This window comes from Myotis yumanensis, unplaced genomic scaffold, assembly GCF_028538775.1.
Source record: "Myotis yumanensis isolate MYYU_CA2020_CCGP unplaced genomic scaffold, mMyoYum1.0.hap1 SCAF_2, whole genome shotgun sequence".
Classification (NCBI taxonomy): Eukaryota; Metazoa; Chordata; class Mammalia; order Chiroptera; family Vespertilionidae; genus Myotis; species Myotis yumanensis.
In genome coordinates, this window is record NW_027223753.1 from 157578718 (window position 1) to 157604690 (window position 25973).

General features: G+C 39.8%; 1 protein-coding gene across 5 annotated transcripts in view; it reads right to left on the reverse strand.

Moving 5' to 3' along the window:
* Positions 1 to 25973, reverse strand: part of GSK3B (glycogen synthase kinase 3 beta) — a 189089-nt gene that overhangs the window by 142744 nt on the left and 20372 nt on the right. For 3 of the 5 annotated variants that reach the window (XM_070406268.1, XM_070406269.1, XM_070406271.1), the window contains exon 2: positions 21561 to 21611. The exons of the other annotated variants lie outside the window; for them this stretch is intronic. In XM_070406268.1, coding sequence (XP_070262369.1) covers positions 21561 to 21611 — 51 coding nt within the window. The remainder of the gene's footprint in view (positions 1 to 21560; positions 21612 to 25973) is intronic. 5 annotated transcript variants of the gene reach the window in all.

Here is a 25973-nt window from a genome sequence, read left to right on the forward strand (position 1 = left end):
GGTGATCAGGCTGATGGGGGGTGGGGCCGTTGGGGGTAAGCAAACCAGCAGGGGAGCCAGTTGGGGGCAAGCAGGCCATCAGTGGGGGTCAGTTGGAGGTGATCAGGACAGCAGTGCGGGGGGGGGTGTCAATTTGGAGTGAGCAGGCTAGCAGGGGGTCTGTTGGGGACGAGCAGGCCGGCAGGCTGAGTGGTTAGGGGCAATCAGACAGGCAGGCAGGTAGGTGAGTGGTTAGGAGCCAGCAGTCCCGGATTGCAAGAGTGTGCAGGCCGGGCTGAGGGACACCCCCACCCATGCACGAATTTCGTGCAGCGGGCCACTAGTCATGTTATATTAAGAAAAACAATGGCTACCAGTGGAAATAAAACACATATGTTGTATTTTTTTTAATGTTTTTATTTATTTCAGAGAGAGGAAGGGAGAGGGAGAGATAAAAACATCAATGATGACAGAGAATCATTGATCGGCTGCCTCCTGCATGTCCCTTACTGGGGATCAATCCCAAAGCCCAGGCAGGCGTGTGCCCTGGGAATCGAATCATGACCTCCTGGTTCATGGGTCGACACTCAACCACTGAGCAACACTGGCAGGGCACGTATATAGTTTTCATTAAAAATTGTACCTTCCTTTACTGGCTCTGTAGAACACGCCCACACCTTTCCCTGCCCCTTTCCTCCAGGCTCAGTTTCTTTGTCTCTTTCTTTTCCTAAGCTCCAACTTTTGCTTCTGCAACTTGTTTCCTGAGAGAACCAATTGCTTCTACCGCTCACTTTTCCTACCTCTCTGACTTTCTAAGTAAACTTTCTCTTATAGTTTGAGTCTTGGCTCTGAATTCTTTCTTAGCCAGAACTCAAGTACCAAGGTTGCTGAACCAAGGTCCAGTCTGATTCCACTGGTCTAACACCTAGTTCTGCTTCACCATCAACATATTTAGAAATATAACCTGACCATCACACAGCCCCTGGATATTCTTGTTTCCTAGCTCTGTGAGATGAGTTATTCCGTACACCCTAAAATAACGACTTTAGACACACACACACACACACACACACACACACACACACACACCTCTGTCATCCTTTTTCTCTCTTCCCCTTCCCAAACCTCCAATATCCTCTTTTAAATGACTGTTGTAAAGGAGAGCAGAACATGAGGGGAGCAAGAAAAATTTTTTATCTTCTAGGCTGAGAAAGTGAAATGAATCAGTATCACCACTATTTCTCCCCTAGGAACTAACAAAGAAAAGGATAATTGTTTTTTAGTTACCAAACACTCAGCATTAGCAACCAAACAATGAACAGAACAGTTTTTGCTATAAACTATGAAAGAGGGAAGTCAAGGGGGAAATTTTTTAAATGTTGAAGCCATAGCAGCATGGCATAACTACTAACACTTCCAAAAGCAATTCTGAAGAAAAATGGTGGACAAAATGCTGGGAATTCTCTATGATACTCCTCAATATGGTAAAAAGCAAAACATGAAATGCCATAGGTAGCTATGGAAGGGTTGGCAAGGTAAGGGAGAGAAGGTCCAGAAAAAGTCTATAGCTTAAAAAGCTTCTGCACAGCAAAAGAAACCATCATCAAAACAACAAGAAAGCCCACTGCATGGGAGAACATATTTGCCAATGTTATCTCTGATAAGGGTTTAATCTCCAACATTTACAGGGAACTGCGAGGAGCCAATGGTTACTTAGGAGACGGAGCTTTTGACACTGACTGGCATAGAAACTGACCAATCAGAACCAAATTGGCTGGCAGGGGAGGGCAGTTGGGGGCAAGATCAGGCCTGCAGGGGAGGGCAGTTGGGGGAGAGATCAGGCCGGCAGTTAGGGACGATCAGGCAGGCAGGCAGAGGGGTTAGGGGTAATCAGGCTGGGCTGAGGGAACTGCCCCCTCCATGCACGAATTTTGTGTACCAGGCCACTAGTATAGAATAAACTTGCTTAATTAGACCTGCTTTCTGATGTAGCTAAACTTTCTTCCAGCCCAGTGAAGCACCCCAACTTCTCTTTCAGGTAATTGTCAGAAACACAGCAGTAAATATCAACATGAAGCAAATTATTATTGTAGATCATGCAGGAAGAACAAAGGGTAAAATATTTAACTCTAGCAGTGTTTGACTATACTCTGCACAGTGACAAAACCTGAAGTCATTTTCAAGGTCCACCATTTCTTACTTCTTTTCAGTTGGGTCAAGTTTCTAAGCTTCCTAAATCTTCATTTTCCAGCTAATGAAAAGAAAATAGGATTCCACCGAGTCTCCTATCTACCTACTCCAGGACTTCTGTGAAGATCAAATGAGATGAGGCATGGGGAAAATACTTCACAGACATTTGGTTAAAGTGTAAAATGTTCCCACCTGGCTATAAGCAAGTTGTGTTCCTGGGCTGAAGAAACTCCAAGGAGGCTAGTAGCTAAGGAGAGGAAGCCAGGAATTGATTGCTACAGGCACCCACAGCCACCATTTCCGGGCTGGGCTGGGCTATGGGCTGCATTTTGCACCATGGGATCTCGGCAGCGTCAGCTGCAATTTGGCGGGCTGCCACTCCGGAGTGGTGGTGGGGCCTATGTCCCACCTGGGGGGAGCCGAGTGCTGCTTTGTGGGCACCAGGTCCACAGCGCCGTTTCTCTGTAAATGGCCAGTGCGTGTCATAGCAACCAGTCAGAGTGACACTTAGCATATTAGCCTTTAATATATAAAACTACAGAGATATGTAATAAAAATATTTGTGGTTGCCAGTGATAGGCGGGTAGTAGGAATGAACAGGTGGAACACAGATAATTTTTAAGGCAGTGAAACTATTCTGTATGCTATTATGATGATGGATACATAACATTATACATTTATCAAAAAAAACCACAAAACTATCCAATACAAAGAGTGGGCCTTAATATCAATTATGAATAACAAAGGAGGGACTTCAATGAATATGTATCAATTTTAACCAATGTACCACACAATGCAAAAGGGAGTATGTGAAAATTCTCAGTACTTTCTGTTCAATTTTTCTGTAACCCTGAAACTGTTCTAAGAAATAAATGCATTAAGTAAATAAAAAAGAAAGGCATTACAGCACAATGATTCTAAGCCAATTGAGTGTGCTTACTTGGAAAAATGTATTCATTATTAAAAATATGAGGAAACAGAATGGTTTGAGTTTTTATTCTGCTTTGCCTCTGTCATTATACATGCCTCGTCCCTATCCCAAATCTAATACAAATAAAAACATTTGGGCCCTAGCCAGTTTGGCTAGTGGATAGAGCATTAGCCTGCAGATTGAAGGGTCCCAGGTTGGATTCTGGTCAAGGGCATATCCTTGGTTGCGGGCACATCCCCGGTGGGAGGTGTGCAGGAGGCAGCTGATCGATGTTTCTCTCTCATCGATGTTTCTAACTCTCTATCTCTCTTCCTTCCTCTCCATAAAAAATCAATAAAATATGTTTTTTAAAAAATCAAAAAACATTTGGGAGTAGGCCCCTAACAAGTATATATTTATAAAAGTTCCCAAGTGATTCTACTGTCAGTCAACATGATGCAAAAGAGCCAGGAACCTGTGAGTTAAACAGACTGGTCTGATCTCTGCTTTGTACTAAAGTAGCATAACTTCTTTGTGCCCCAGTTTCCTCAAATGTAAAATGAGATGGTTAAACTTGCCAACTTGACAGATAAGAGCACGAACCAAATACTAAGGTCACTTTTGACTCAAAATTTCTTTCTCAACTATAGGAATACTAGGGGCCCAGTGCACAAAAATTTGTGCACTGGGGAGGGGGTTCCCTCAGCCCAGCTTGCCCCCTATCACATACTGGGAGCCCTAGGGGATGTCCTATTACCTGCTCCCTGATCCCCTTGGGGAGTGGGCCAAAGCCACAGTCTGGCCTTTGTGGGAGTCGACCGGGCTGATCAGGGGAAGGCACCAGCCCCATCACCGCACTGTTGCAGCCACTGCCAGTCACCGCAGCCACCAAGGTGTTTTCATCAACACGGACTCCAGACCCTTTACCATGAAAAAATGACAACTTTCTTTAGGCGTTTTCAAGAAGTGTCTTTCATAGGATATGACATTTCTTTCTTTCTTTATCCTCACCTGGGGATATGTTTCCATTGATTTTTAGAGAATGTGGAAGAGAAAGGGAAAGACAGAGAGAAACATCAAAGTGAGAGGAACACTTTGATTGGTTGCCTCCTGCATGAGCCCTGACCTGGGCCGGAGCCAGGGAGGGACCTGCAACCTAGGTACATGCCCTTGGTCAGAATTGAACCCAGAATCTGCGTTGGGCAGGCCGAGGCATTATCCACTGAGCCAAACTGGCTAGGACAGGATATGACATTTCTTAACCCTCCAGCAGCAGACCTTCATTTTTTTCTCCAGGAGTGTGGTAAAAAAAACCCTAGATCACTTTTTGGACTCTTATTACCCAAGTTACTAAGAATATTACCAGTGGCATACAGGGAGCTTAACCAATCAGCAGTAAGAAAAGGTGTTTCCTCTGTAGTTCACACCAATTGCTGGTTTGGCCCCTGCCCAGGCCTAACGTCTCTGGCAAGTCATTAGCCCTGGGCCAGGGCACCCTCAGCTCCAAGCCACCGTGGCCATCAAGGATCACTGGCTGGCTGCGCCCCGATTCGGGCTGCCACCACCATCAAGGATCACTGGCTGGCTCCTCCCAGGCCCAAGCCTAAAGCCTCTGGCCGAGGCATTAGGCCTGGGCCGGGGCACCCCCAGTTCCCCGCCGCCGCCGCTGCCACCATCGACAATCGATGGCTGGCTCCTCCCAGGCCCAAGCCTAAAGCCTCTAGCCAAGGCTTTAGGCTTGGGCCAGGGCACCCCCAGCTCCCCTCCGCCGCCGCCATCTATGATCGCTGGCTGGCTCCACTCCAGTTCCCCCGCCATCACCGCCATCAACCATCGCTGGCTCAAGGATCGCTGGCTGGCTCCTCCCTTACTCAGGCCTAAAGCCTCAGTCTGTGGCTTGGAGCTGACATATGCAAATTAGCTGCCATCTTGGCTGACAGTTAATTTGCATATACTCACTGATTAGCCAATGAAAAGGGTAGCGGTTGTACGCTAATTACCATTTTTCTCTTTTATTAGTGTAGATAAGTTTGAACTAAAATAATTTCTAAAGCATAAAATCCTTTACTTATCTTAAACCTAATCAAGATAGAAACAACTTTCATTGTTTTAACTAAGGTGATACAAATGACAGCTAAACTGTCTTACCTGATAGAATAAACCAATGCTTTTTCTATCACAGTTCTATCCCCACAAAAGCATTTAGTCTTTTGCAGCTGTTTCAGGTATTCAAAAAGATCAGCAAACGTGTAAGTTAAGAATCTGAAATAACTGTAAGAAATCAAATACACTCAAGAAGGCAATCCAATAGATAAGATGCCATTATCTCTTACTGGTAGCAAATTTCCCATATTTCCTAACATTCACGTGAGCAAAGACCAGCACATACTAAATCCAATGCCAGCAGGGTTCAATTTCCATGTCTTAATTGATTTAAGTATCATGCTGAATGTCAAAAGTCTCATTCTAGAAAAATAAAAATTATCACCTACCCTCAGCATCTAGTACATAAAAGAGCACCTGTGCACCATATAACATTGTGTGTAATAGACAATCAAGTTTTTTTCAATTTACAGTTTCAAATAGTTGTTGAGCATTTACTGTATGTCAGGTAGTATGCTGAACAATGGAACAGAATAATGAGCAAAACCAAGTCCCTGTTCTCATGAAGTTTACATTCTAGTAGGGAAGACAAACTAATACATGCCACATAGTAATAAATGCAATTTTAAAAAATAAAGCAAGATGAGGGGTAGGGTTATTTATTGACTGGGAGGAGCCACAAGAGAGCCTTCTGAAATGATGACAAAAATATTCTATTCTTAGCTTGATCTGAGTGGTAGTGTGTATTCATTGAGTTTTAGATTTAGGCTTTATGCAATCTGCTGTATATAAATAATTCTAAGTGTTTTTTAAGCTGGCTAAAAGACTGACCCCTGCACCCCAATGTTCATTGCAGTGTTTTATATACAATAGCCAACCTATAGAAGCAACCCAAGTGTCCATCAATAAACAAGTAGATAAAAAAAGTTCTGGTACATATATATATGATGAAATATTACTCAGCCACAAAAAAAAAAAAGAAATCTTACCTTTTGCAATAGCATGAAAGAACCTACAGAGTATTATGTCAGTCAGAGAAAGACAAATACAATAGAATCTAAAGAACAAAATAAATGAACAAACAAAACTGAAATAGACTCATGGATTGGTGGTTGCCAAAGGCTAGAGGGCTTGGGGGACTGGGTGAACGAGGTGAAGAGATTAAGAACTACAAAGTGGCAGTTACAAAACAGTCATGGGGATGTAGAGTACAGTATATCTATAATAATAAAAGTGTAATATGCTAATAAGACCAGATGTCCTTCCAGACGACCTTCTGGATGAAGCCAGGGCTTCCAGGGAAGCCCTGGTCCCAGGTGCCTGCTGGCAGGTGGAGGGAAGCCTGGGTCCCAGGTGCTAGAGGGAAGCAGTGCCGGCAGCCGGGGGAAGGAAGGCCTACTCTTGCATGAATTTCATGCATCGGGCCTCTCTACTAGTCAATAATACTTTGATAACTATGAATGGTGCCAGGTTGGTACTGGAAACATCAGGGCAAACATTTTGTAAAGTATATAATTGTCTAGCCACTATGCCGTACTGAAATCAATGCAAAATAATATTGAAGGTTTAATTGAAAAAATAAAAGCAGCAAAAATTAAAAAAAATAAAAGACTACCCCCCCACTGCCTGGCTGGTGTGTGCTCAGTATTTGAGCGTCAACCTATAAACCAGGAGGTCAAGGTTCAATTCCTGGCTGGGGCACATGCCTAGTTGCAGGCTCGATACCCAATGTGGGGCGTGCAGGAGACAGCTGGTCAATGATTCTCTCTCTCATCACTGATAATTTCTGTCTCTCACCCTCTCCCTTCCTCTGTGAAAAATCAATAAAAAAAAATTTTTTTTAAAAGACTACCCTACCCAGTTCCAATGATGATTTTCTATTGATTACCACAATTATTAATATACTCCCAGGTTTAGGGACTAAATCCTCATAGCTAAATAAAATTACACCTTCTAGAACTAAATACATGATCTTTCTGTTTCATTATATACTAGAGGACCTGTGCACATATTCTTGCATGGGTGGGGTCAGCCAGCCTGCCCTGATGGGGGCCGGTGGGGCCAGGCCAGCTGGGGGGAGGGGACGCAGGAGGTTGGCAGGCTGCCCCCCCCCCCGTAGGGGTGGAGGAGGCCAATTGGGGGCGGGGCCAGCCAGGGGTAAGGGGCCCCAGGCAGTTGGTGGGCCGGCTCCGCCCCCTCGGGGTAAGGGGGCTGATCAGGGGCCAAGCTGGCCAAGGGGAGAGGCCACAGGCGGTTGGCCAGCTGGCCCTGCCCCCTGGTCGAACTCCTGGTAGAGGTAAAAATTTGCTTATTAGCCTTTTATTATATAGGATACTTAACTTCACAATTGTAATACATTTACCTCTATTACTCTACAGTTCTACTCTTAAAGTCAATCATTTAATAAGCACCTACGGTATACACACAATTTAGGGTGAAAGAAAAACAAACTATTAGCCTCTACTGTCAATAAAAGATAAAAACAGAATGGTTCCAAAAAGAAGTTGTATAACTAATCATACATAATAAATATAAAACGGAATACATATGTCTTTTTTAAAATACCTAATAGCCCAGCTGGTGTGGCTTAGTTGCTTGAACATCGTCCCATGTACCAAGAGGTCACCAGTTTGAATCCCAGGAAGGGCACATGGCAGGCTTTTGGGCTCAATCTCCCGTAGGGGGCGTGTAAGAGGCAGCTGATTGATGTTTTTCTCTCTCCCACTGATATTTCTATATCTTTCTCTCCCTCTCCCTTCCTCTCTCTCTAAAATCAATAAAACGTATTTAAAAAATACACCCTATATTTAACTATTTAGTGCTTCCTTTTCCCACTGAACCAAATTCCCAAAGTTTCTGTTTTAGAGAGGAATGCAAGAACTGTGAACTCAAACAATTCCATGATCCATTAAGAGAAAGTCCAGCCTAGTGACCAAAAGCCCATCACCCCACCACACACCCCTCCTTGCAGGAAAGAATGAGAGGAAATAATCTGAGAGCAAGAAGAACAGTTTCAGTGGAGTGGAGTGCTAAGGGTTACTGTAGCTAGCTAAATTAAACTATAGGATACAATCTTTGTGAGGAAGAAGAAATTAGTGGCCCAAACACTTAAAAGTTCTAATAGGACTTAGGATACTCTAGGCATAAAGAACATAAACAGGAGCACAGCCCTAGCTGGCTTGGCTCAGCGGATAGAGCGTCCGCCTGCGCGGACTCAAGGGTCCGAGGTCCGATTCCGGCCAAGGGCATGTACCTGGGTTGCGGGCACATCCCCAGTAGGGGGCGTGCAGGAGGCAGCTGAATCGATGTTTCTCTCTCATCGATGTTTCTAACTCTCTATTCTTCTCCCTCTCTCTTCCTCTCTGTAAAAAATCAATAAAATATATTTTTTAAAAAAGGAGCACAGTGGTTACAAACATATACAACTTAGAATAGGTAAATCCATAGGGGCAGCAAGTAGATTGGTAGTTGCCAAGGACTTGTGGGAGGAGGGAATGAGGAGTAACAACTGATGCGTACAGTTTTTCTTTTGAGGTGATGAAAAGGTTTTGGAACTTTATAAAGGTGGTGGCTGCACATTGTGAATGTAAACATGCCACTGGATTATACAGTTTAAATGTTACCACAATTTCATCTCAATTTTTAAAAAACTGACAGGAAGAAAATCAGTGGGAAGCCAGAGAACACTGGGAAATAAACCAGAATAGACTGTAAGAAACCAGATTATTAAAACTTTCAAAAAGGGCAGAAAAATTTAACCAGATTCAAATAGATAACAGGTATTTTTAGACATCTCTTCCTGGTTTCTTAATTAAATCGGACATAACTGTTTAATTAGGGAACCCAATTTGCATCACGTGAGGAAGGTGTAACTATGAAGGAAATATAAAAGCTGGTGCAGGTATAAGCACAGCTACTCAGTGGAGTGGATATGTGCTTTATCACTAATAAAGGTTGTGTCTTTTAAAGCATATAAATGGGTAATGTAAAAAAAGCACAATGTTAAAAGTGGGAAATAGCACAAGTTCCCTCAATTTTTCTGGTCTCCCAACGTTTACACCCTTCATAATGTCACTTTGTAGTCGTTCCCCACCTCTTGAATCTGAACCGGACTGATAACATGCTTTGGCCAACAGAAAGCACTGAAAATGCCAGTTTGCCAGTTTTGAGCCTAGGCCTCAAGAACTTCTGCATGCTTCCATACCTTTCTCTTGGAAATATGCTCTGCCACTGTGGAACAAGCTCAAACCAGCCTGCTGTGTAGAGGCATGTGGCCCAGTCACCCAGTTATCTGGCTGACACCCAGCCAACCCCCAGACATGAGAGTAAGACCACCCTAGATAAGCTAGTCTTAGACTATCTACTAACTAAGCCATGAGAAATATGAGCAAGCCCATACACAATCACTTAAGCCTGGCCGAGATGGCTTTAGTACCAGGCTGATCTAAAGACTCAAGAGCAGGAGCAAAAAAATGAAGTTTGGAGTGGTTTGTTATATATATATATCAACAGCCAACATACTAATGATAGTCGTGATAACAGAAAAGGGCCATTAATCTGGCATGAAAACTAGTCATCAAATACTAATTTGTTCAGTGTGGTTTACATTTTATATACAGATATACAACCATAACTAAAGAGAAAAAGAAAACCTAACTATTAAAATACCCTGTGATTGGTAAGCCACCACCACCTTTTTTACTAAAAGTACTTAAAACCATTACAAACATAAATGCAATATTTTATAACAAGGCCTTTGGAAAACAACTATCACATGACAGCAACTGACTGTACATAGAGGGGAAGTATTTTTATGACAACTGAAATTGGAATTATTAGGTTTTTTTCCTTTTAGGTAAGAAAATTCTCCAGGGACTTCTAAATTTTCTAGGTGTTACTATGGAGACTTAATTTTCAGATGTACTTGACTATAAGAGCAACTTTTTAATATAAAGCAATCAAACATTACTTCAAAAAGTCAAAAATTCTAACCATTCTAATTCAATATCTACCACAAAAAGTACACTAGTTTTCTCAATTGGCAGGCATCTAACGTATTTCAATAGACACCAGAGATCTCTCTTCAATGAAAAACTAGCACTGCTTTAATGGTCAAGTCACTGACCTATTGCTGCCAATATCAACAAGTTCTATCTATTGCTGAGAGGGTAATTTTGTATGCAAGACAAGAACCAAGGTACTCATGACTGCAGACATAAATAGGAGTCACTTTTTTTAAAAAGGCAATGAAACCTTTACTAATTTTTAAAATCATTTCTGAGTTTCACATGATCTTTTTACTAAACCAGTTATCAAAAAGTAAAATCTGTTTTTAAAGCATTTAAAACAAGTGAAAATTCCTGTGTGGGTTTAACAGCATTAAATTTTAAACACATTTAACATATCCAGAGAAATTCTCAGAAGGAAACAATTTAGTTGATTATATTTAAACATTCTAAATGCTCTTCTCCTTTGTAAATGAGGTCTGTGGGTGTTAGAGAAGTTCAATGTCCAGGACTATCTTACAAATGTACTGGTACATTCACAAAAGCTACCAAAAAAGGATTTTCCATCCATTAATGTTTTACTATATAAAATATTATAGAGATATTCAATAAAACTCTAAAATATTTCAAAGAAAAGCATAATTTAGTTGATAGAAAGAAGTAAAGAATGACTAAATTTATGGTTAACAAATATTCTAGAAAAACTGCATTCTCTCTCTCTTTTAAGACCACTAGTCTCATATATAAAAAGGTGAATATAGGCTTTCTCAGACCATGGCACAAAACCTAACTTCCTGCCCTCCAAGTACTGCCCTCCGTTAAATTACAGGTTGCCCACTCGTTTTGATACTAAGCCTGCAATATACATGAACCTCACCATGTTACATTAATTTCCTGCCCTAAAATAGCTAGTCTACAACTCCTACCCTCCTTTTCTTTTTCTTTCTCTCTCCAAGTAAAATTTCATAGGCCATAATTCTAGTTCATCTTTTACCCCTCTCTCCTTTTTAAATGTTTTAGCATTCAATTCAAATATAAAGGGATTACAGAACCACCTCAAGAAATAGTGTTTTCTAAAACCTCTAAGAAAAACCTTTCCTAAACAGCTATAACAACCAACTAATCTACCTCAGGAAATAAATCTCCTTATTTATACAGGGTGGGACAAAGGTAAGTTTACAGTTGTTTGTATGGAAAATAATACAATAAATAATAATACAAGAATAAACTCTGTGTACTCACAACTGTAAATCTACTTTTGTCCCACTCTGTATATGCTGCAAATTCTCACTGTCCTCCCAGACACATAAAATCTACAGTATGACTATTTTCATCTATTTCCTTTTCAAAAACAGTAACACTCCTCTAATCAGGAAGACTTCTAGAAACATTAAGCTTAGAAAATCAAAACCCTGGAGACAGAAAATAATTATTCACAGCTAACATGTATTGATTCTACCTACTCTGTGCCATGCTGTGTTTTTCATGCATTAACCTCCACAATGGCCCTGTGAAGTAAGTACTATTATCATCAGAAGAAAATCAAGTTCTGAAAGTAAGTCATTTTACTCAGGTTCAATTAGTAATTTTTGAAACTGGGATTCTAAAGCAATCTAACTATACAGAGCTCTGCATTCTTTAAGTGAAAAAGCAATCGAAAAAATATATATTACAGACCAAGCTTTATAGAAGCAACCCCCCAGATCTTCCTTACAATCTACAGTATTGATTAATATTAGTAATCTCATTCAGAGCATAAGTCTAACAATTTGGTGATATAGATCTCCCTGTTCACAGTTACTAAGGTGCAGCACATCTGACAGTTTCTTTTTTTTTTTTTTTTTTAGTATGTTTGTTTTTTTTTCAGAGAGAGAGAGAGAGATAGAAACATCAATGATGAGAGAGAATCACTGATCAGCTGCCTCCTGCACGCCCACTACTGGGGATCAAGCCTGCAACCAGGGCACGTGCCCTCAACAAGAATTGAACCATGGGGGAGAAGCAAGATGGCGGCGATATAGGCAGACGCGTCCCAGGTCTTGTCCCGGAGCAAACGGAGTAAGCAGCTGAAACTAATAACACCCACCCCGAATTGGCAAATTTACTCAGCTGGTGAGACGGTTTGCAGCCGGGAAGGGCAGACCTCCCCTGGAAAGGTTAAAAACCAGGGATCTGGGCAGGAAAGTTTGCCAGACCTGAGCCCAGAGGGTCGGAGGGAGACCGCATGGCAGACAGCCGCTTCTCTTGGGACAGACACAGACCCTGACCAGGGTAAGGAGTCCCGCGGGTTTGCTGGCGCCAGGAGATTTGAGATTTGGATTTTGTGATTGCGGAGAACTGAGACTAAAGGGGGCATCCTGAGGAACGGATCAGACCATGCAGTGCCCATAAGAGAGGAGCGTTTCCCAGACCATGCAGTGCTGGTAAGAGAGGAGCGTTTCCCAGACCGGTAAGAGAGGAGCGTTTCCGCAGCAGGCCGGCGTTTGTCTGTTTCTTTGTTTTCACTGAACCCTGCTCATAGGACAGTTCGGATACAGACACTCACCTGTGCTGAAGAGAGGGTGAAGGTGCAGACGAGGGGAATCTGGGGAGAGGCTGAGGAAAGAGGGGGAGCCGGAGGAGGTGGCAGCGAATTGAGTGCTGAGACCCCCCTGGGCCCAGGACTGGGGCAGCCATTCCTCCAGAGGGTGGAATTCCTTCCCCCAGCCCCCCAGGCAAGGAGCACAGCCACACCCAGATTCCACCCTGTATGAGATAAAGGATTAAAACAAGCTGATTAGTCCCTGGGAGTTACCAGGGTCTGGCCTATAGAGGGATTTTCAGTCCCACCAACAACACAGAGCAGGGTAAGGATTAAAAAAGGATAGAGAAGCTGTATAGCCTCAGAGGCCAACCCCAAAACACTGCCACCCAGAGGCTGAGCCACAAACTGACTCTTAGGGGAATACAAATTAAGGCAGACTGGATCACAAATACGGCCTGCTTTAAAATCAGGACTGTGATTTACAACACGGAGGAACAGTGTAATGCAGGCAAATTCAACACTCTCCTAAATACCTGGCAGGACTAAGGCGAACCAGGCTGAAGAGTAGAAGAACCGAAAGACCATCACTACTGCAAATTTTTTCTTTTTCTTTTTCTTTTTAATTTTTTCACCTTTTTACTAAGAAACCAATTTTTTTTTCTCTTTTTCTTCTTTTTCCATCACCTGATTTTACCCTCTCAATTACCACATTTTTATTTTTAACCAATATTATTACTGCTACCATTTTACCATTTTTTAAAGTGCCATTTTATTTTCTCTTTATTTTCTTTTGGGATTAGTGTTCTCCATTCTATTTTCATCGTTCCTTTAGCATTAATTTTCCCTATCTCAATTTCACCTCTTTGCTAAAACCCTCTTCCTTACTTTTCCCCTTTTGGTGTCCTGTTTCTCTTACCCTATTCCTGCTCCAGACTTTCCCAATTCCCTCTTTTTACCCCCTGTCTAATTCCACCCTACTTATATATCCTATTTCCAATCTACTGCTCTAAATCCTTATACACCTATTCTTTATCCTTCTTCACTTTCCAAATATTTTTTTCTCTCTTATCTTTCTATTGTTTTCTTGATTGTTGAATATATTGGGCTTTTTTTTTTTATTTGTTTGTTTGTTTTGTTTTGTGTTTTTTCTTCTTTTTTAGGACTGGTTGTGAGGTTGTTTTTCTTTTTCTTTTTCTTTTTCTTTTTTTTTTTTTTCCTGCTGGTTTTTCCCTTCCCTCCCCCACCCCACCCCGATTATTTTTGTGCTTCTGTTTTCCCTTACCCCTCTGGATATTATTGGTGGTTTGTAGTTTGCATTCATCTCCAGGGATCTGTTGCTGGAATTTGTTGAGATTAGTGGCAGATCTATTGGAGTTTGCTCCTCATACCAATAGTCTCTTCCCCGCTTCTACTTCATTCTCTTTTTTCGCTCTCTTCTTTTCCCCCCTCTTTTTTCCCAATTCTATTTTTGCACTCCCTTTTTTGTTTGTTTTTTCTTATTTTTCTTTTCTGTTCTCTCTTTTATCTTCTTCTCTTCTTTCTCCCTTATCCCCTAATTCTCTTAATTCGGGTGGTCACCTTTATTTGGGGTTACTAATATTGTGAATATACTTGTGTTCAGTGCCTGGTACGTTGTGCCTTGCTCTGTTGTATTTTGTGCCTTTAAATCAACGCAGCAGATCCAAGCAACAGCAGCCCCCTGATCACCGCAGCCTCCTGATCACCACACCCTCTGTCTGTGGAACAGCAGCTGTACGTGAAGCCTCCCCCCACCAGCCAGAAGAGCCAACACAGCTGTGAACAACACCCACCAGAGGAGCTGCTGCCAACTGGAAAGCAGCTGCTACCGCAACCGTCTGAGCAGCAACCACAACCCAAGGAGCCCCTGCCACCCAGGGAGCAGCCACTGAACATCTCAACATCTACATATGTCAGCGAGATCAAACATGGGTAGGCAAAGAAACCCCCAAAGGAAAGAAAAGGAGGACTCGCCAGAAAAGCAGCTAAGTGAGACAGAGATATGCAACATGACGGAAAAAGAATTCAGAATAAGGTTCCTAGAGTACATGCACCAGATGTTCAAGAAGCAAGAAGAAACAGATGAAAAACTCAACTACTTATGCAAGAAGCTAGAAGAAACAGATGAAAAAATCAACAACTTAAGTAAGTCCCAAGAAGAAATGAAGAGTGACATAGCTTCAATAAAAAACTCCATTGAAAGTATCAACAGTAGACTGGGAGAAGCGGAGGACCGAATTAGTGAATTAGAAGACAAGGAAGCAAAACACACTCAAACTGTACAGCAAATGGAGAAAAAAATTAAAAGACAGGAGGAGAGCCTAAGGGAGCTTTGGGACAACATGAAACGAAACAACATACGAATAATAGGGGTGCCAGAACAACAGAAAGATGAACATGGATTAGAAAACCTATTCGAAGAAATAATATCAGAAAACTTCCCTGAGGTGGGGAAGAAAAAAGTCACACAAGCCCAGAGAGTCCCAAACAAGGTGAACCCGAAAAGACCCACACCAAGACACATCATAATTACCATGGCAAATGTTCAGGATAAAGAGAGAATCTTACAGGCTGCAAGAGAGAGACGGAAAGTAACATACAAGGGATCTCCCATTAGATTATCAAATGATTTCTCAACAGAAACACATCAGGCCAGAAAAGAATGGACGGAAATCTACAAAGTGATGCAAAGCAAAGGACTGAATCCAAGAATACTCTATCCAGCAAAGCTATCATTCAAAATTGAAGGGGAAATAAGAAGCTTCACAGACAAAAAAGGGCTAAGGGAGTTTATCACCACCAAGCCAGCCATGCAAGAAATGCTAAAGGGACTGGTGTAAAAAGAAGAAATATCAAGCTCAGAAAGAAAACAGCCACACACACACACAAAAAAAGAAATGGCCACAAACAAGTACCTTTCAATAATAACTTTAAATGTAAATGGACTAAATGCTCCAACCAAAAGACATCGAGTGGCTGAATGGATAAAAAAACATGACCCATACATCTGCTGTCTACAAGAGACCCACCTCATTAGAAGGGACTCACACAGACTGAAAGTGAAGGGATGGAAAAATATCTTTCACGCAAATGGAAAGGAAAAGAAAGCTGGGGTAGCAATACTTATATCTGACAAAATACATCTCAAAGTGAAGGCCATAACCAGAGATAAGGAAGGCCACTTCATAATACTAAAGGGATCAATACAACAAGAAGATATAACCCTGGTAAACATATATGCACCCAATGCAGGAGCACCCACATACATAAGAAAACTTCTGGAAGATATCAGGGGAGAGATCGACAACAATACAATCATAGTAGGGGACTTTAATACACCACTGACATCACTGGATAAATCCGCTAGACAAAAACTCAGCAAAGAAACAGCAATCCTAAATGACTCACTAGATCAGATGGACTTAATTGACATCTTCAGAACACTTCACCCCACAGCTGCGGAATATACATTCCTCTCAGGTGCTCATGGGACATATTCAAAAATAGACCACATATTGGGTCACAAGCAAAGTCTCCACAAATTCAAGAAGATTGAAATCATAAAAAGCTTCTTCGCAGACCACGATGGCATAATGTTAGAAATAAACTACAATAAAAACAACCCAAAATACTCAAACACTTGGAAGCTGAATAGCATGTTATTAAATATTGATTGGGTTACCGATGACATCAAAGAAGAAATTAAAAACATCCTGGACACTAATGACAATGAAAACACAACAATCCAAAACCTCTGGGACACAATGAAAGCAGTCCTGAGAGGAAAGTTTATAGCTCCACAGGCCTATCTCAAAAAACAAGAAAAAATGGTAGTTAATCATCTAACTCTACAACTCAAAGAATTAGAAAGAGAGCAGCAAGAAAACCCCAGAGTGAGCAGAAGGAAGGAGATAATAAAGATTAGAGCAGAAATCAATGAAATAGAGACCAAAAAAACAATACAGAAAATCAATGAAACCAAGAGCTGGTTCTTTGAAAGGATAAACAAGATTGACAAACCCCTAGCCAGGCTCACCAAGAAGCAAAGAGAGAGGTCCCAAATAAACCAAATCAGAAATGATAGAGGCGAAATAACAACAGACCCCACAGAAATACAAATGATTGTTAAACAATACTACGGGCAACTCTACTCCAACAAACTAGACAACCTGGAGGAAATGGACAAATTCCTAGAAAAATACAACATTCCAAAACTCAATCAGGAAGAATCTAAAAACCTCAATAGGCCAATAACTATGGAAGAAATTGAAGCAGTCATCAGAAAGCTTCCAGCAAACAAAAGCCCAGGGCCAGACGGCTTCATAGGGGAGTTCTACCAAACATTCAAGGAAGAACTAAAACCTACCCTCCTCAGACTACTACAAAAAATTCAAGAGGAAGGAACGCTTCCAAGCTCATTCTATGAAGCCAGCATCACCCTAATACCAAAACCAGGTAAAGACATCACAATGAAAGAGAATTACAGGCCAATATCCCTCATGAACATAGATGCCAAAATCCTCAACAAAATCTTAGCAAATCGGATCCAGCAGTACATCAGAAGGATCATACACCATGACCAAGTAGGATTTATCCCAGAGATGCAAGGATGGTACAACATCCGTAAATCAATAAACGTGATACATCACATAAACAAACTGAAAGAAAAAAACCACATGGTCATATCAATTGATGCAGAAAAAGCATTCGACAAAATCCAACACCCATTTTTGATAAAAACTCTCAGAAAGGTGGGAATAGAAGGATCATACCTCAACATAATAAAAGCCATATATGACAGGCCCACAGCCAACATCATACTCAATGGACAAAAACTAACACCATTTCCCCTAAGAACAGGAACAAGACAGGGATGCCCACTCTCACCACTCCTGTTCAACATAGTACTGGAAGTATTAGCCATTGCAATTAGGCAAGAAGAAGAAATAAAAGGCATCCAAATTGGAAAAGAGGAAGTAAAACTGTCCTTATTTGCAGATGACATGATATTATACATACAAAACCCTAGAGACTCCATCAAAAAGCTACTAGACTTAATACATGAATTTGGCAATGTAGCAGGATACAAAATTAACCCCAAGAAATCTGAGGCATTTCTATACACCAATAGTGAACTTTCAGAAAGGGAGATCAGAAAAACAATCCCATTTACCATCGCACCAAAAAAATTAAGATACCTAGGAATAAACTTAACTAAAGAGGTTAAAGACCTCTACTCAGAAAACTACAGGACGTTGAAAAAAGAGATAGAGGAAGACATAAACAGATGGAAGAACATACCATGTTCTTGGATTGGTAGAATCAACATCATTAAAATGTCCATACTACCCAAAGCAATCTATACATTCAACGCACTTCCCATTAAAATACCAATGGCCTTCTTCAAAGATCTAGAACGAACTCTCCAAAAATTCATCTGGAATAAAAAAAGACCCCGAATAGCTGCAACGATCCTGAGAAAGAACAAAGTAGGTGGGATCTCAATGCCAGATATCAAGCTGTATTACAAAGCCACTGTTCTCAAAACTGCCTGGTACTGGCACAAGAACAGACATATAGATCAGTGGAATAGAATAGAGAGTCCAGAAATTAGCCCGAACCAATATGCTCAATTAATTTTTGACAAAGGAGGCATGAACATACAATGGAGCCAAGATAGTCTCTTCAATAAATGGTGTTGGGAAAATTGGACAGACATATGCAAGAAAATGAAACTAGACCACCAACTTACACCATACACAAGAATAAACTCAAAATGGATAAAGGACTTAAATGTACGACAGGAAACCATAAAAATTCTAGAAGAATACAAAGGCAACAAAATCTCAGACATATGCCAAAACAATTTCTTCACTGATACAGCTCCTAGGGCAGTTGAAACTAAAGAGAAAATGAACAAATGGGACTACATCAAAATAAAAAGCTTCTGCACAGCAAAAGAAACCATCAACAAAACAACAAGAAAACCCACCTCGTGGGAAAACATATTTGCCAACGTCATATCTGATAAGGGCTTAATCTCCAAAATTTATAGGGAACTCATACAACTTAACAAAAAGAAGATAAACAATCCAATCAAAAAATGGGCAAAGGATCTAAATAGACACCTTTCAAAAGAGGACATTCAGAAAGCCAAGAGACATATGAAAACATGCTCCAAGTCACTAATCATCCGAGAGATGCAAATCAAAACAACAATGAGGTACCATCTCACACCTGTCAGAATGGCCATCATCAACAAATCAACAAACGACAAGTGCTGGAGAGGATGTGGAGAAAAAGGAACACTTGTGCACTGCTGGTGGGAATGCAGACTGGTGCAGCCACTATGGAAGGCAGTATGGAGGTTCCTCAAAAAATTGGAAATGGAACTCCCATTTGACCCTGTGATCCCACTTCTAGGAATATATCCCAAGAAACCAGAAACACCAATCAGAAAGGATATATGCACCCAGATGTTCATAGCAGCACAATTCACCATAGCTAAGATCTGGAAACAGCCTAAGTGCCCATCAGTAGATGAATGGATTAGAAAACTGTGGTACATCTACACGATGGAATACTATGCTGCTGTTAAAAAGACGGAACTCCTACCATTTGCAACATCATGGATGGAACTGGAGAGCATTATGCTAAGTGAAACAAGCCAGTCAATGAAGGAAAAATACCACATGATCTCACTCATTCATGGATAATAAAGACCATTACAAACTTTTGAACAATAATAGATACAGAGGCAGAGCTGCCTCAAACTGATTGTCAAACTGCAGTGGGAAGGCCAGAGAGAGTTGGGGGGCAGGAGGGAGGGGAGTAAGAGATCAACCGAAGGACTTGTATGCATGCATATAAGCATAACTAATGGACATAAGACACTGGGGGGTAAAGGAGGGTAGGGGTTTGTCAAGGGCGGGGGGGGGGGAAAAAGGACACTTATGTAATACCCTTTGTAATACTTTAAGCAAAAAATAAAAAAAAATAAAAAAAAGAATTGAACCATGACCTTCTGGTTCATGGGTCAAGGCTCAAACAATGAGTCACAAAGACCAGGGCAGGTGCAGCACATTTTTAGGAACAGGTAGTATTACTACTAGGACCAAACCACATTAATGAGTTGGGGAGATTGGAGGGGAGATACATGCACACACAAGGAAAGATTACATTTATTATTAAAAAGCTACTACATTATCATATTAAATAGTCCTAAGCTGTTATATTTTCGAACTCAACTGTTTCTATATCCTTCAGAACAGTAAAGTACCTGGTATTCATGACAACTGAAGTACAGCAGTTCCTCCACTAATATCATCATTTCATTATAATATTAATGAGATGCTATAGGAACTTAACTGCTGTTTATATCAATTGTCCTATGGTAAAACTGCTTTTCTTATACAGAATTTTGCTTAAAATTATAGAACCTATCAACATTAAGTGAGAACTCACTGTATCATAAAATGGTATCAAAAATCATATTCAGCATTATCTAAAATATAGATTTTAGAACAATTCCTACAAAAGTTTGAAATCATTTTTCTAGAAAGCTTAGGATGATAGTATTTCCCCATCTCTCAGTTCAAACTCTTATTCTCTCTTCTTCCTTAGAAGACAAACATTCTCAAATCCCTGTTTTCTGTCCACTTCTAACTTGCACACCCCAACTTAATAGTCAAGCTTCTCAAAGAGTAGCCTACACTCATTATCTTCCACTTCCTTACCTCTATCCTCTTTGCTATAGCTTCTGTATCCAACTTTCCAGTTGAGTTATTTTTGCTAAAGTCATCAATGTCTCCTTATTCCTAAATCTAATAAACAGTTTTCAGGTCTTATTGCCCTTTTAAGCTGGGATTTAACATTTCAGGTCCCTTTTCCCCCTACCCTCTTCATCTTTTAAATTCTGGTCAGTTGTCTTCCACATTGCCACTCTCCTGTTCCCCTCTACCTTACTACTTACTGCTGGACTCATTTTCCTCTGCCTGTCCCTCAAATGTTGGATGGTCCCTGGCCACCTTCTCTTCTGCTAAGAATCCTCAAAAGATTATCTTAACCTCCATTCAACCATGCTATATACTACACCTCTAACTCTCTTGCCCGAACAACTCCCCTGGCAACTTTCCAAAGCCTCCCACACATCTTCAGGCTACTCAAACTCAACATGGCCACAACTGAACTGATCTTGGAAAGCCAAAGAATAGAGCGTTGGAAAGTGTCCATGTACAGGGAGTTTTATTTTGTTAGCAGTGGGGGATGTTCCCTATTATCCACTGGGTGAATGATTTTATTATCCTAAAATCATTATCCATCCAGTCTTTCAAGACAAATAGCTGGGGGACATGCCTGACTCCTTCCTTTTCTTTTTTCTTTTCTTTCCTTTTTTTTTTTTTTTTTTTTTTTTTAATATATTCCATTGACTCTCTACAGAGAGGAAGGGAGAGCGATAGAGAGCCAGAAACATCGATGAGTGAGAAACATCGACCAGCCGCCTCCTGCACACCCCCCACCGGGGATTCGCCCACAGCCAAGGCACATGCCCTTGACTGGAATAAAACCTGGGACACCCCTCAGTCCGCAGGCCGACGCTCTATCCACTGAACCAAACCGGCCAGGGCTCCTTCCTTTTCTTGACCCAAAGAGCCAAATAAATCATCAAATACTAAAGTAAGGTTGTAAAACATTAATATTTTCAAATCCCCTCCCTTCTCTTTACTCCCTCATCATTTCTCAACATTAGCTTGTTTAGGCTTTCCCATAATATTTATAATTGCTTATGGCTATCATACTTATCATATAACATGTATATTTCTTCATTAACCTGCAAACTTAGTGACAGGAAACCGTGTCTTGTTCTTTTTATCCAATGCACCTAGGAACATACAAAGAGTAATAAACATAAATCTGGTGAATGAGTGATTCCAAGAAGCTAAGTAACACCTCAAAAGATGTACAATTTATTAACAGTAGAGTAGGAATTTATGCCAGCATTTTTCAATAATTAAGTACCATCATGGTACAGCAATAGCATATCATCAGTACTCTGCATATTCAAAGTGACAAAATATTCTTTTATTATGTTTCTACGTGTATTTTAAGTTTTCTATAATGATCACACATCACTTTCATAATCAGTGAGAAAACAGTCTTTTTAGAACAAACATGAATGAAAAATATTTTGTTTTTAGGACTATATGTTGTGAAACTGGAAGCTGGAGTGGGGTGGATGCATTAAGAATCTAAGAGAAAATACCAAAAAAGAGGTACCGCTTTAACTGAACTTGAGTTAAGCTCACCCAGTGACTGTAAATAGGTTTACAGTTTCATCTTAGCCAGTCAATGACTTACATGAAAATGGATCTTTCAACCAAAGATGTTGGGTAATAATGGGGGGCAGGGAATACATGAAAATTTATCTCAAATTCATTTTCCAGATTTGAACTCAGTCATAAAAATACAAGAGGAGAATTTAAGTAAATATCTTTATCAACCATTTCAAAGTGTTATCTGAATCTCTGGACCCTTTTAGGGGACCCATGAGGCCAAAACTATTTTCATAACAATAATAAGATGACATTTGCTTTTTCATACAATAGAGTTTTCCAGAAGCAACATGTCCTCTGATAAATATTGCAAGAGTTTAAATGCAGAGGCAGATATGAGAATCCAGCTATCTCCTATTAAGCCAGAGATCTGCAAAATTGTAAAAATTCTCAATAATCTTTTATTAGGGAAAATAAGATTTTTTTCATTAAAAAATGCTTATGGTAACTGTAAAGGACTTATTGTTTCTTAATAAATTAATATTTATACATTTCTCAGTTTTAATTTCCAATGTGGCAAATGTCTACAGATGTAACCCCACATGAAAAAGAGCTCCTCGGGATCCTCAAAAGGGATCTTGAGACCAAAAGTTCAAGGACTGCCAATTTATAGAGCTTGAGGAAGGGGCAAGCTTCTCTAAGCATGACCCCAAAGCAAGATCAACCAACAGTTATGTTGACATAAATATTTTAAACTTCTATACATCCAAAAATAAACATAAGCAAAATTACACGAAAAGTTGACAAATTGGGGGGAATACAACATACAACAATGGGTTCATAGTATTTACATATGAAGAGCTCTTTCTGCATCACTAAGGAAAAGTCAAACACCCACCAAAGCACCAAAATAGAAAGAAAGACATGAAAACTAATGGGAAAACAGTGTAATACACAAAGACCAATATACATGCAGAAAAATAAACTTCGAACTTATTAGCAATCAAAGCAATGTAAATTAAATCTGATTAAATCAGCAATGGTGTTTAGAAACTGTGCCAAATTCAGTAAGAATCCAGGGAAAAAAGGATCCATATAAATTACTGTTAGATAAATAGTTATAACCTCTCTAGAAGGCACTACAGAAACATGCAGCAGAAATCTTAAAAGTGTACCTACTCCTCAACCTCCAATTCTAAACGGATGGGATAAAAACATACCTAAAAGTCTGCTACAATATTCATTGACACATTATCTATAATTGCAAAACAGAAAACTAGAAACAAATGTCTACTAAGGAGATGGCTGAATATATTATAGCATTTCATTGTGTGGATTGCTTATCTGATGATCTTAAATGTTGTATATGGAAAGATACCTTTGATTTATTAGGTTAAAAAAAAGGCAGTTAAAATTTTGACGATTCATCTCAATAAAATACGTCTATGTGCAAAGAACTAGGATGTGCTAGGAATTTTAGTTATATGCCAAGCATTTTATATGCCTTATCACATTTAACCTTCAGAACTCTATGATATAGGCTGCTCTCTAAACTTTCATTCTCTCATCTGTAAAACTGAAATAAGTAATTTGCCCCCAAACCATGAAAACTTCAGCTCACAAAACCATTAGATATTGAGGCCAGATTTGACTCTAGGTCTCACACTCAGACTATATTTTGTTAAATACCACCTATACACTGAAAGGTTAACAGTAAGTCAATACAACTATCTCCCCGCCCCCTCCCCCCCCAACTACCTTTCTTTTTTCTCTTTTTCTTTTCTCTTCTCTTTAATCTTATATTTCTTTTTATAATGAATGCACTTTATATTTTTAATTTTAAAAAAGAATATTTTTATTTTGAAATACTCTAGCTCAAAAGCCAAAGATTGAACTTGTGGGGAAGCAGGAGGACTTTGCAGCACAACTTCCAAACTCAGTACATCTTGTTACTTAACATTCTCTACAGACAAATTGAAAATAAATAAACAATATCAGCTTCCTTTGGGAAATTTCACAAAAAGTTTATGGACTTTAGCATCAATAGACCTTGTTTAAAATCCACAATAAGCTATGAACCTTAAGCAAATTATTTAACCTCTCTGAAACTCAACTTTCTTATTTGTAAAATACTGATACTTGAAAATAAATAAACAATATCAGCTTCCTTTGGGAAATTTCACAAAAAGTTTATGGACTTTAGCATCAATAGACCTTGTTTAAAATCCACAATAAGCTATGAACCTTAAGCAAATTATTTAACCTCTCTGAAACTCAACTTTCTTATTTGTAAAATACTGATACTGTAACAATTCTTATTTCTCAGGACTATGATAAGCACTATGTTAAAAGGATAGAACATGTAAACAGTATAAAATATAATAAATGCTAATTCCTTAAAAAAATACATACAAACTGTAACTCAATAGCAAATTGATATTAAAATCATGCTGTGATTATGCATTTTTCAAAAGTTAATGGATCATTCTCACTTTCAATTTAAATTCAATCAAAGCCAAAAATACCTCCCCAAAAATAAATTATCCTGCCTTTTGAGAGATCCCAAGCCTAGAAGAAGTATTGTGAAACAAACATTTTTAACGTCTCTTCATTACTGAATCTATCCTACTTGACTTTGTATCCTCGGGAGTCTAGCAGAGTGCAGAGCAGAAAGTTGGCCTAAGTGTTGGATGAATAAATGTGGAGACCTTGGAACATCTAACACTCTGTCTAATAAGTCCCATTATCACTCAAATCTAAAAGCCTTCACACAAAGCTGTGGTGCTCATTAACATTCAACAACAGTTTTGATTTCAACAAAGCAATCATGCAACAAATTTCATCCAACTCCCTTCCTCACAATATCTTATTTCCAAACACACGTACCTAAAAACACAAAGTCCCTGGGATGAATCTTAAAGTCAGAGAACAAGAGAGTTCTTAAACCTTAGCTCCCTCACAAGGGTCAATAAGGCCAGAATGTCACAGCAAGCAAAAATGTTTTTCCTGTACTTATTAGTCTTTCTTGGTATTCATTCAGCAGTAGTCAATAAAGGATATCATAAAACTAAGTTAATAATGAAATAATCCCTGTTTGGGGATTATTCAGAAAAAATTTCAGAAATTCCAGCTTGTCTATAAATTTAATTGCATTACTAGACCTACAATGAACAGCCATACTACGAACAACTAAGGAACCCTAACTTTCTGTAAATACTTCAATTTCACCTCCACCATGAATAAAGCATTTAACCATTCTACAAATACTGAGTGCCCACTACTGATTATTCAAATAATCCCACAAAGTGCCAGGCATTGTTCTGAGCTCTGGGAACACACAATGAACTAAGGAAACAAAAATCTCTGCACTCACTGGAGTTTATATCTTAAAATGGGGAGGCAGGAAGAACAGAAACAAACAAAATAAGTGAATTACATATAACAAGGTGCTAAATGCTTAAAAATGCAGAAAAGGGGAATGGAAAATACAGGGTCAGGGAGAGTAGCTGCCAATTTTTAAAATAAGGGGTCAAGCCCTAGCCAGTTTGGCTCAGTGGATAGAGCGTTGGCCTGCGGACTGAAGGGTCCCAGGTTCAATTCTGGCCAAGGGCACATGCCTGGGTTTCGGGCTTGATACCCAGTAGGGGGCATGCAGGAGGCAGCTGATCAATGATTCTCATCATTAATGTTTCTATCTCTCTATCCCTCTCTCTTCCTCTCTGAAATCAATAAAAATATATTTTAAAAAAATAAATAAATAAAATAAGGAGTCAAACTGCAAAATAAACCATACACAGCAAAAGAACTGTAAAATAAGTAAGTCTTTATAGAATTACATTTTAAAATCTTGATGATAATGGGAGAGGCTCTCTATGTGTGGAAGCAGGGGGTATATGGGAAATCTCTCTATCTCCCCCTCAATTTTGTTGTAAACCTAATACTGCTCTAAAAAATAAAAAGTATTTTTTAAT